At 45.3% G+C, this 13,002-nt stretch overlaps 1 protein-coding gene across 1 annotated transcript in view; it reads right to left on the bottom strand.

The window, feature by feature from the left end:
* Positions 1 to 13,002, bottom strand: part of HEPACAM2 (HEPACAM family member 2) — a 107,089-nt gene that overhangs the window by 51,438 nt on the left and 42,649 nt on the right. Inside the window, exon 4 of the mRNA XM_063450683.1 lies at positions 8,461 to 8,757. Within this exon, the coding sequence (XP_063306753.1) occupies positions 8,461 to 8,757 (297 nt within the window). The remainder of the gene's footprint in view (positions 1 to 8,460; positions 8,758 to 13,002) is intronic.

Genomic DNA, 13,002 nt, shown 5'->3' with positions numbered 1-13,002 from the left:
TTGTAATCCACAATAATTCCTCGTTACTCCGACTGAGTAGTACGTTTTAACCGGATCTTGCAGGGATTCTCTGGATCTGCTGTAACTTGCCAAGAATCGACTGCTGCTGGTTTAACCCTGGAGTGATGTATCCACGGAGTCACTTCTGCTACTTTTATTGCTGTAGGGGTAGACAAAAGAACAACATAAGGACCTCTCCACTTGGGCCCTAACGGTACAGTATTCCACTCTTTAATCCACACTTGGTCTCCTGGATGGTAACTATGAACAGGGGGATAAATATTCACAGGTAATCTATCTTGTACCCATTTCTGTACCTCCTCCATAGTTTTACCCAACTCTACAACCTGCTGCCGAGTAATTCCTTCTCCCAACTGACTCAAGTCCCCCCTTAAGTTACCAAGTACGGGAGGTGGTCGCCCATACATGATTTCAAAAGGAGAGAGGCCCATCCTTCTGGTAGGGGTACTGCGGATTCGCAATAAAGCTATGGGTAAGAGAACGTTCCACTTAAGTTGGGTTTCCTGACACATTTTAGCCAACTGGTTCTTTATAGTTCTATTCATTCTCTCTACCTTACCAGAACTCTGGGGTCTATATGCAGTATGAAGCCTCCACTTTATACCAAGCATATGAGTCAGTTGTTGTAGGCACTGATGAACAAAAGCTGGACCATTGTCCGATCCTATAGAACAGGGTAGTCCATATCGGGGTATTATTTCTCGTAGCAGGAATCTCACAACTTCTCCTGCTTTCTCTGTACGAGTAGGACATGCTTCTACCCAGCCTGAATAGGTGCACACAATTACCAGCAGGTAACGATGTCCACCCGACTTAGGCATCACTGTAAAGTCTATTTGTAGATCGGACATGGGGAGTCCCCCCATAAACTGGACTCCTGGTGGCTTTACTGGTCCTTGTCTTGCATTATTTTTAGCACACGTTACACATCTACGTACAATGGCCTGAGTCAAGTTGGACAATCTTGGTATGTAGAAATGTTTTCTAAGAGATTCTTCAGTACTGTCTCTCCCAGAATGTGTCCCGTTATGATAGTTTTGGACAATTTCTACTGCTAGTGATGCTGGTATAACTATTCTTCCATCTTCTAGCTGATACCACTTGTTCTCCAAATACTTTCCCGGTTCAGTCTTTAACCACTCCTCTTCTTGAGCTGTATAAACTGGAGTCCATTGGGACAGTGGAGTTGGTATAAGAGCAGCTATATGCCCCACATACTCCTGTCTTCCTGATTCAGCAGCACGCTTAGCTGCACTATCTGCCATCCGATTTCCCTTGGTTACATCACCATCACCTCTCAGATGTGCTCGACAATGAATAATACCGACTTCTTTCGGCTCCCACACTGCTTCCAATAGTTGTAGGATTTCAGCTGCGTACTTGATTTCTTTGCCCTCTGAATTCAGTAGTCCTCTTTCTTTATACAAAGCTCCGTGGGCATGAGTGGTTAAAAACGCATACTTAGAGTCCGTATAGATATTCACTCTTAAACCTTCAGCCAATTGTAACGCTCGTGTCAGTGCTATCAATTCTGCCTTTTGTGCTGATGTTCCTTTCGCCAGTGGCCGAGCTTCTATCACCTTGTCTATGGTTGTTACTGCATATCCTGCATAGCGGATCCCTTCTTTCACATAACTACTGCCGTCTGTATAATATTGAACATCGGGGTTCTGGATGGAAAAATCACGAAGATCTGGTCTACTTGAGAATACTTCATCCATTACTTCCAGACAATCATGTTGACTTTCAGTAGGTTGTGGCAAAAGGGTAGCTGGATTTAAGGTGTTTACAGTCTCTAAATGCACTCTTGGGTTTTCACACAACATTGCTTGATACTTGGTCATACGGCTGTTACTAAACCAATGATTTCCTTTGTAATCCAACAACGTCTGTACTGCATGTGGGACTCGTACATAAAGTTCTTGACCCAGAGTGAGTTTATCGGCTTCAGCTACTAGCAGGGCGGCTGCAGCTACGGCTCTTAGACAAGGTGGAAGTCCGCTGGCCACTGCATCCAATTGTTTAGACATGTAGGCAACAGGTCTTTGCCATGATCCCAAGTACTGTGTCAATACTCCCACAGCCATTCTTCTTTGCTCGTGTACATACAGGTAGAATGGTCGTGTGTGATCAGGTAGACCTAATGCTGGGGCACTCATCAAAGCCTTCTTCACATCTTCAAATGCCGTTTGCTGTTCTTGGGTCCATAGGAAGGGGTCGTGCTCTGTACCTTTGATAGCTGCGTACAGAGGTTTTGCCAGTATCGCATAGCTGGGAATCCATATCCTACAGAAGCCTGCTGCCCCCAAGAATTCTCGCACTTGTCTTCTATTCTTGGGTATTGGTATTTGGCAGACAGCCTCTTTTCTCTCTGGCCCCATAATTCTTTGACCTTCAGAGATATGGAACCCCAGATACTTGACAGTTGGCAAACACAACTGAGCCTTCTTTCTAGACACCTTGTATCCTGCCTTCCAGAGAATGTGTAGTAGATCGTGCGTTGCTTGCTGACAGATTTCTTTTGTAACTGCTGCTATCAACAAGTCATCTACATATTGTAACAATACACACTCTCCTGGGATGGACTCGAAATCCAATAGATCTTGACTTAGGGCTGAACCAAATAGGGTAGGTGAATTTTTAAACCCTTGGGGCAGTCTTGTCCAAGTCATTTGGCGTTTTGAGCCCGTTACAGCGTTCTCCCATTGGAAAGCAAAAATACATTGACTTTCTGCGGCAATTCGGAGGCAAAAGAAGGCATCTTTGAGGTCTAAAACTGTGAAGTAAGTAGCCCCGCCCGGAATTAAAGCAAGCAGGTTATATGGATTGGGTACAACTGGATGTATACTAACAACCGCATCATTGACTGCTCTTAAGTCCTGCACAGGTCGATACTCATCTGTGCCGGGCTTTTGAACAGGCAGCAATGGGGTGTTCCAGGGGGAAGTACAGAATTTTAGGATACCATACCGTATGAACTTATCCAGGTAGGATTGTATGTTCTTCTTAGCCTTCTGCGGGATGTGATATTGTCTCAGGCTCACTGGATAAACCCCATGTTTAAGTTCAATTTTTATAGGTGGAATATTGCGGGCCAGTCCTGGTGGGTTGTTCTCTGCCCAAACTCCTGGTATGTTAAATAATGTCTCATCACTCCTAGGGTTTTGGCTAGTCAACACTGTATAAAGTCGCCACTCTTCTTCCTTTGGTACGGATAAAGTCATAATACCTGAAGGTCCATTAAACTTTAAAGATGTTGTTCCATCTGGTAGGAACGTAATCTGCGCTTGTAATTTGGATAGCATATCACGTCCCAGCAATTGGACTGGACATTCAGGCATATAAAGGAATTGGTGTTTTACTACGTGGCCTCCCAATGTACAGAGTCGACTTTTAAGAACCGGTTTTTCAGCACTTCTTCCAGTTGCTCCTATCACAGTAATAGTCCTTCCAGATGGAGGAGCAACTAGATTAGTCACCACTGAATGTTCAGCACCAGTGTCGATCATGAACGCACTCCTTTTCCCCCCTATTGATACATCGACCATAGGCTCCGCTCGACCAAGGGGGATGGAGCCCGGTCGGTATCAATAGTCCTCCATGACCGTGTCAGCCAATCCTACGAAGTCCCTACCTTCTCTATCGCGGGACCTTTGCGCTGCTGGAATATATCTGTCTTCCCTAACACTTCCTCTGTTCCCATTACTCCCTCTATAACCATTACTCCCTCCGGGGCCTCCTCTACCTCTCGCTCTGCCTCTAAAGTTTCCGTAGCCTGCCCTGGGTTGGACCCTCTCGTACTGCTCTCTTTGCGGACATTCGTTCCTCCAATGCCCTTCTTCCTTGCAATACGCGCACTGATCCCTACTCAAAGGCTCCCTACTCCATCTATTATTGCCTCTATCTGGGCCCCGTTTATCTACGCCTGCGATCGCTACCGCTAGCATATCAGCCTTTTTACGCATCTTGCGCTCCTCCTCTTTCTTGCTTTCTGTTTCCCTATTCATATACACCTTATTAGCTACCTCCATTAGTTGGGTGATTGACATACCTGCAAACCCTTCTAGCTTTTGTAGCTTGCGCTTAATATCTCCGTAAGCTTGGCTGACAAAGGCGGAGTTCACCATTCGGGAATTGTCTGCGTCTTCCGGATTAAAGGGGGTGTACAAGCGGTACGCCTCCAATAATCGGTCATAAAAGACACTGGGCGCTTCATCGCTTTTCTGAATCACCTCAACTGTCTTTGACATATTAATAGCCTTCTTTCCTCCGGCTTTCATGCCAGCAATTATAGCGTCTCTATAGGCTCTGAGTTGAACCATATCAGCACCATTTACGTTCCAATCGGGATCAGTGTTGGGATAATGTGTTGCGGCCCATGCTGCTGGATTAGCTTGGTTCAAAGCACGGGCTCTATCTTCTAATGCTTTAATGGCTGCTTGATTTATTCTTGTCCTTTCCTCATTGTTAAATAAAGTCATTAGTAACTGCTGGCAATCAGCCCATGTCGGATTATGCGTCTGTACTATTGAGGTGAACAGATCAGTCATGGCTTGTGGTTTCTCAGTATACGAGGAATTATGGGTCTTCCAGTTTAAAAGGTCGGTAGTGGTGAAAGGGACATATACGAAGACAGGGTCAGCGTGTGCCATTTGACCTGCGGCATCGATATAAGCTGACCCGGGATTTAAGCGAAGAGGCATCTGATAGTGCTTTAATTGTTGGGCACCAGTCAACTGTCGGGTTTGGATGGGGCTACGTAGGGAAGCGTCAGTCATGGGTTCCGGTCGGGGAGAGATAGGGTATGGGGATGTGGGAGGTTGGTTTTGGGAAAAGGTAGTGAATAGAACACTTCGGGCCGAGCTAGATGAAGCTTGACCGGAAGTCTGAAGTGGCGCCAAATCAGGATATTCATTTTTAATGGAGGTTGGTCTATCTGGTTCCGGAAGGGGGGATTTAGTACAAGGGGGGGTGGATCCTGCACTGGAGGAGGAAGCGGAAGTGGATGGGGGTAGTGAGGGAAGGGTTACAGGACTTCCTGCGTTTGCGTCACTTCTTCTTAACGGAAAGTAAGGGGGCGGCAAAGGGATCTCGGACTCAGGGGGCGTGTCCAAAATGGGCCTAACACCAGTCCTAGTGGACGAACAAGTCCTAGCTACCATGAGGCGACACTGCTCCTCGTGGCATGTCCGGAGCCATTTTGGCGAGTCATTTACGGCCTGTCTCCAACAATCAATATAAGGAAACTGGCCGTAAAGTTCAGGCCTACCTGATACAGCCACGTGTAAGCGCTGTACCAGAGTTGGATCCAAACTGCCACGTGGCGGCCATGCCGCAACCAAAGTAGGCCACTCCCTAGTGCACAAAGTGACCAAACGTACAGGAGACATCTTTACCCCAAAATCACAAACTTTGAATCCCTTTTTAAAATTCTTAACCATACATCCTAAGGGATCCGGAATCGTTGACTGCGACGCACCCATATTTAACAGTGGAACGTTGTCGACAACGATTACTATACACGCGTACTATTCAACAGTCACACCCGTTTCCTCTGGCAACAGCACCACGTGGTACGGTTATCAAGTGAAACGTACACCATAACAATAAACACTCAGGGAATTCCCGTACACACACAGCTGCTACACCAGTCACTATATAATCAATATTATGCCCTTTGGCGTAACTACACAGTCACCCACGCTATAATTCTCTATATACGAATTACCCGTCTATAACACACCCAGTAACATCGTCTTTTACAAATAGCGGTTACAGTACGGTTAGCATAGGTCAAAGCACAAGTTAAGGTCACAATACAATTATTAGTGGTTATGGTGTTAAAACATGCAATGGACGACAATGATTAGTACTTATTATACAATGTCAGTAAATATACAGGGTTATGGTACCGTGCACTATAATACAGCAACACACTATTAACACTCTCGCTAGACGGCTGAGCTCGCGCTATCTAACAAGATATACACTTTACTAAACAATCGTTAACACATTTACAATTCCCAACTAAACTATTGGCCAGTACCTTGAATGGACTACCTAAAACTATATACACCCGTTTTGGTTAGCCACACTGCCCAATCACCACATATACATAGCGAGCTAGAGATCCGAATTTACACAGGCGCCTCTTAGTCGCACTATACAACGAGCTAGAGATCCGAATTTACACAGGCGCCTCTTAGTCGTACTATCAAAAGTCTAGTGGGTTCCAAATTTACACGCCTTCCCACTTAGCCCAGATAGGATGAGAACTAGCGAACCGAATTTACACAGGCGCCGCTTAGTCTCCCGGTCCCTCCGACCTAGCGAACGTAATATACACCCTAGAACGCTAGTCTAGACAAGACACCGGTGTCCGGCTAGGGCTATCTTACACCAGGACCCCGCCTGACTAACCAAATCAAACGGTCTGACTAAAGAGCGTTCGATCGAGCGGTGCGCCTTCGCTCCTTCCCTCCGACAGAGGGGGCAGATACAGATTCAAAAACCCCTTTGGGCCTACCGCACAATCGGTATACCCCTAGCGGGTCCTGCCGTCTAAAACAGCAGTTATCTTACCTCCTCGTTCCTGAACCTGAGTTCACACTCATCGACGGGGACACCCCAGCACTTCTTACGTAGAGGCCGATGATCTCCTGGACAACAGACCAGTGGCGCCGAGACGAAGGGAGGTCCACGCAGAAGTTCAGGGGTGCAGCCGTAGAGAACGTGGGCAAAGATAGACCGTCTCACGCCTCTGCCTCTCAGCTACCGTTGAACGATGAGCTTCCCGGCCAATGCACCAAATGATACCGGAGAAACTGACGGAAGCCAAGCACAGAGAGATGGACACAGGTTTCTTCAGGAAGGAAGAGATTCTTTATTGGATCACCGATCGGGACTCAGAGGGACTAGCGTCACCAAAATACAGCAAAGTCTGAGTACTGAATACATAGAGTACATTCCTTATATAGCACTGTAGCTCCTCCCACAATTAACTACACCCACACATACCCTTAACCTATTTAATGAATAGAGTCTAAACTCATCCATCCGGTCTAACCACGTGGCTCATCTGATACAAAGGAGAGGGACGCGTAATTCCAGTTCTTACATTCCTGCACCTGGTCAGTACAGTGATGACAGTATCTTAGCTACGTGTAATTAACTAACTGATACTACAAACACATATACATACATATGCCTTGTGGCAATCTTAGCCTGCTAAACTTGTATTTTACTGGAATTACATCACAATATCTGTCTGATACTGCTGTGCAAACAGACCCTGTTTATGTTGCATTAAGGAGGAGGAGGGGGGGGGAGGATAATAACATGTCCTTTTCTCTGTTTGGCTTTTGGCTATAATACAGGGTGCTGACATCCTTATGAAAATTAGTAAAACACTCACTCTGTGCACCCTGCTACTTTACTGGCTTGTTACATCTGATATTCATTTGACGTACTGATTGAGTCCATCATAGGTACAGCTGTCACTTCCCATTCAGTGTACCGAAAACCACAAAGCATTGTATCTGGATAGTTTGCGTTGAGCCCTTGTCAGTGAGTAGAGCATGCTACATTTGTTTGTTTAAATAATAAATGACTGAACACAGTATGCAAGACAAAGCAGCCTGTTTAATTGTTAGAATTGTGTTTGGAGCACCTTGTCACAATCTGTCTTTTAGGTAATGTGGGAAGAATTCTCGTCTAGAACTTAGTAGCCATGGCCAGTGCTACAGCTGGTTATAGTACATATGATTCTGTTTAGAATAAAAACGTTTTCTATACATCATGCGTGGAAGTTTTTTGTTTTTTTTTTAGCCACACTCCCTTAAAAATAGCTACAATGAAGAATATGTGCAATTTGGGAAAGCTGACCTGGAAAATATTTTTATTATATCACGTATTTAAGAAGTAGAGCAATATCAGTTTTGAGTAAATATGTTTTTAGTTTGCTTTTCTAATTATCTGTGTCTCAAAATATAACGTTTAAAATGTAGCATTATTATATTATTTATATAGCGCCATCAAATTCCGCAGCGCTTTACAATGGGTGGACGAACAGACATGTAGTTATAACCAGACAAGTTGGACACACAGGAACAGAGGGGTTGAGGACCCTGCTCAATGAGTTTACATGGTAGAGGGAGTGGGGTAAAAATGACACAAAAAGGTAAGGATAGTATTAGACTAGTGACAGTTGCAGAAGAGGAATTATTATAAAATATAATCTTGTTTACTCATCCATCTGTAATAAGAAACAGCCATCAATTGAGGAAACACAAAACACATACCCATGTGTAACAAAATCGAACTCAAAACAATCTGATAACTACTACACAAAAAAAAGACATAAAGTAGGAAATACAAACATATACCAACAATATAAGTTTCATAAAACAGGTAGAAGCAGGAAGCTAGAGTTTTTTTTACCTTTAGATGTAATTATGACAGTGAATTGTGTTTCATCTAGTTTCCGTGTTACGTTGTTGTATGCTCGACACAAATAATCCATTGTCTTTTCACCACCTTTGTAGGAAAAGATTTTAAAATACGGGCCTTTATTGATGATCAATGTTGTGTTTTCTGTCCTCTGTATCCATTCAGATGTGATTGGAGGATTAGAATCAGCTGAGCAATCAAACTGAACAGACTCTCCAATATTAACGGCAAAGACTCCCCCTACTTTATGTCCTTTATCCGAACTCACTGTAAGTCCATAAGGTCCATCTGTCCAACACAAAGAAGAAGAAATTAACAGAGCAACAAAGGTGGTTGTGTATAATATATGGCATGTAAAGCAGGCAGTCTGTAAAAATTGAAAGCACACTTTCTATGATTAAATTCAACACAACCCGCAGTAAAAAAAAGTATCAAATCAATTATCTCGAGTAACAGATTTGGTCAATCTTACATTTATTACAAATTTCCTAATACTTACCCCTAATGTACTCCTAAGTACCAATTATGGGACATTTTCTTACCACGTACAAGAATTGAATAAACCATTTGGCATGCTAAATACCAAACATTACATGCCCCCTGACCCCAGAATATGCACCACACATATTTTCTATCTATTCTGCATTAACTCCTTAAGGACCAAACTTCTGGAATAAAAGGGAATCATGCCATGTCACACATGTCATGTGTCCTTAAGGGGTTAAGGTATAAAAAGGAACCCACTATCAGCCACAATTGATACCTGATAAATAAGAGCCTTTTCAGTGGGCATCCCTTCAAATTAAATAGGGAAGCATGCTTGAGCATTATAGAGAGGACCATACTCCAGCACTGGCCCCGCCCCCTTGGTGACATTATCAGAATTGCCGATTTTTAGTCATAGGGAAAACATTTTCTCATGGGGAAAGCTTTGAATTGGCTAAAATTGGCAAGGGGTGGGGCCAAACACCGTTTGGGCAATCAGCACCTCCTCACAGAGATGCATTGAATCAATGCATCTCTATGAGGAAAATTCAGCGTCCCCATGCAGAGCGTGGGGACGCTGAACGGCAGAGCTGCCTACTGTGCAGCACTGAGCCAGGAAGCACCTCCAGTGGCCATCTGTAACTATTTCCTGGTGGCGGCAGCTTTCCAGCTAGGTCATCAACGTGTGTGGGGGCAGAGCTTGCGTGTGGGGGCGGGGCATGGGGCCGAAATAGATTTTCTTTGTGCAGGGAGACTGACAGGTCTCCCTCTAGCCGCTGGCAGGCTAATTGCGACTGCACCAGCTCCTCCCTCCTTACTCCCCTAGGACTGACAGGCTGGCACAGTCCAAGGGGAAATATTAATCATCCTGCTCAGTAGGGCTTTCTTCCCGGCCCCAGCTTGCTGCGGCCGACCGGGAAATGTTACGGTATCCCAGTGGGCCAGTACGGCCCTGGCTGCCGGTCCCACCCATTCCGTCTCCTTTGCTGACAGAGCACGGAGACGTTGAATCAGGGCACTGACCTCGGAAGCACCCTCCAGTGGACATCTGAGGAGTGGCCATTGGAGGTGTCCCTAGGCAGTAATGTTTCTCTGAAAAGGCTGTGGTTAGTTTATTTTCTTTAAATTCTGTGTATTAGTGGACGGGGGGTGGGAGGGTAAGGAACACTATGGGATGGGGCGTGGGTGGAAGAACACTATGGGACAGGTGAGGGGGGTGTGGTAAGGAACACTATGGGACAGGGGAGGGGGGATGTAAGGAACACTATGGGACAGGGGAGGGGGGAAGAACACTATGTCACAGGGGAGGGGGGAAGAACACTATGGGGAGGGGGGGAAAGAACACTATGGGACAGGGGAGGGAAGAAGAACACTATGGGACAGGGGAGGGGGGAAGAACACTATGGGACAGGGGAGGGGGGGAAGAACACTATGAGACAGGGAGGGGGGAAAACACAATAGGGGAGGGGGGAAAGAACACAATGGGACAGGGGAGGGGAGTGGTAAGGAACACTATGGGACATGGAAGAGGGGGTAGTAAGGAACACTATGGGACAGGGGTGGTGGTAAGGAACACTATGGGACGGGGGGAGAACACTATGGGACGGGGGAGAACACTATGGGACAGGGGGAGAACACTATGGGTAAGGGGAGGGGGGAAAGAACACTATGGGACAGGGGAGAACACTATGGGGGAGGGGGAAGAACACTATGGGACGGGGGAAAGAAGACTGAGGGAGGGGGGGAAAGAACACTATGGGGAAAGAACACTAAAAAAGAGGGAGGGGAGAGTAACACTGGGGGGGAGAGAGAAACATTAAGGGGGAGGCACTAAGGTAGAGGGGAGGGAAGGGAAAAGGAACACTGGGGTAGGGGGCGACCACTAAAAGAGAGGGAGAGGAACATTAAGGGGAATGGGAGGGCACTAAGAGACAGGTAAGAGGGGGAGGAACACTGATGGACATTGAGGGAAGGAGAGAGGAACACTAAGGGATATGGAGGGGAGAATGGCACACAGGGGGGTCTGAGTGGGGAGAAAGACACACAGAGTGACATGGGGGGGGGGGGGAGAAAGACACATAGATGGGCCTGGGGTTGAGAAAGATCACAGAGGAGCTGGGGATGAAATAAACACACAGAAGGGCCTGGGTGTTGCAATACAAAGGGGCTGGGGGTGAAAAATACACAGAGGGGCTGGAGAAGAGGAAAACGAGACACAGAGGGGTTGGGGGCAGATAGACGGGCTGGTAAGAATAAAAGACACAAAGGGGCTGGGAGAGAAGAAGACACACAAAGAGACTGGGGTGAGTAAGACACACCAATGGGGGTTGTAAGAGATACATAAGGGAGGTGTAAGACACACAATGGGGAAAAATAGGGGATTTGATACACTAAAGGGGGTAAGACATTTTAAAAAGGGGATAAGAAACAAAAGGTGGGTTAAGGGGCACACAGGTGAAGATGCTTTTGGTTGGGTGGAGGGAGGAGGGGGTGCCAAAATCATCTTCACCTGTGTACCCAAAAATCCTTGCACCGGCCCTGTGTGTCATTACTGATTCTCATGGAGAATCACTGGAGCATGACCATTGGTGGACAGTCTGGCAAAAATGCAGGAAGCAAGGAGAAAACAAAGGGGATATGACATGAAATCAGAGGAGAAGCAAAAAATCTGACCAAAGTTAAGATTAAAACAGGTACTTCTAAAGCTAATTTTTACACTATTTAGGGAAAAACTCATTTAGTTACAGTAGGTTTACTGTTGGTGGTGAGGGGGGAGGATATGCATTTTTCTTTTACCTATACAGCTCACTTAATTCACTTTTTTCACACCTCCCCTGCATTTGGCATACACTGTTTATCTGCACATTTCCTGTTTAGAGAGCTCTAATGTTTAAACTTCCCTTATTACACTGTCTGTTTAATTTATAATTTAGTATCTCCTCCTAGAGCCTGTTTGACTAACTTACAGAGCAAGAGTTAAAAAACTTCTAAATTAAACACCCTTTACTAATTAAAAAACAAACATTTTCATGCAGGCAGCACAAGTCACAACCAGGGTATGTGTGGCTTAGACTGCGTAAACAAAAAGAAATGTGATTTAACTCCTAAATGGCAGAAAATTGAGCAGTGAAACTGCAAGTACATAATCTTTACACTAAACTGCTTTATTAAGCCTGTAGAGATAATTGTGTTGTTTTGGTGCTTAGAGTGTTTGTTGACTATGGAAATATAAATGGCTGCTGACCTTGTTGGGAACCAATATTGTTATCCAGAGATCCTACAGCTGGAGGCTGGAGCATTATCTTCTGACCCTAATGCTGACTTTGGTGATTTTTGTGTCAACATGGAAAATAAAGAATAAAGAAAGTGTACTCCAACATGAAATCACAATCAGAGGGTAAGATCACTAATATCACTGCACTGATATCACAGCAGACTGGCAGAGAGAACAATAAAGTCGTACTGTGATGTAATTCCAGTAAAATACAAGTTTAGCAGGCTAAGATTGCCACAAGGCATATGTATGTATATGTGTTTGTAGTATCAGTTAGTTAATAACACGTAGCTAAGATACTGTCATCACTGTACTGACCAGGTGCAGGAATGTAAGAACTGGAATTACGCGTCCCTCTCCTTTGTATCAGATGAGCCACGTGGTTAGACCGGATGGATGAGTTTAGACTCTATTCATTAAATAGGTTAAGGGTATGTGTGGGTGTAGTTAATTGTGGGAGGAGCTACAGTGCTATATAAGGAATGTACTCTATGTATTCAGTACTCAGACTTTGCTGTATTTTGGTGACGCTAGTCCCTCTGAGTCCCGATCGGTGATCCAATAAAGAATCTCTTCCTTCCTGAAGAAACCTGTGTCCATCTCTCTGTGCTTGGCTTCCGTCAGTTTCTCCGGTATCATTTGGTGCATTGGCCGGGAAGCTCATCGTTCAACGGTAGCTGAGAGGCAGAGGCGTGAGACGGTCTATCTTTGCCCACGTTCTCTACGGCTGCACCCCTGAACTTCTGCGTGGACCTCCCTTCGTCTCGGCGCCA

This window comes from Pelobates fuscus, chromosome 4 (assembly GCF_036172605.1).
Source record: "Pelobates fuscus isolate aPelFus1 chromosome 4, aPelFus1.pri, whole genome shotgun sequence".
Classification (NCBI taxonomy): Eukaryota; Metazoa; Chordata; class Amphibia; order Anura; family Pelobatidae; genus Pelobates; species Pelobates fuscus.
This window is presented reverse-complemented; position numbering and strand designations above follow the sequence as displayed.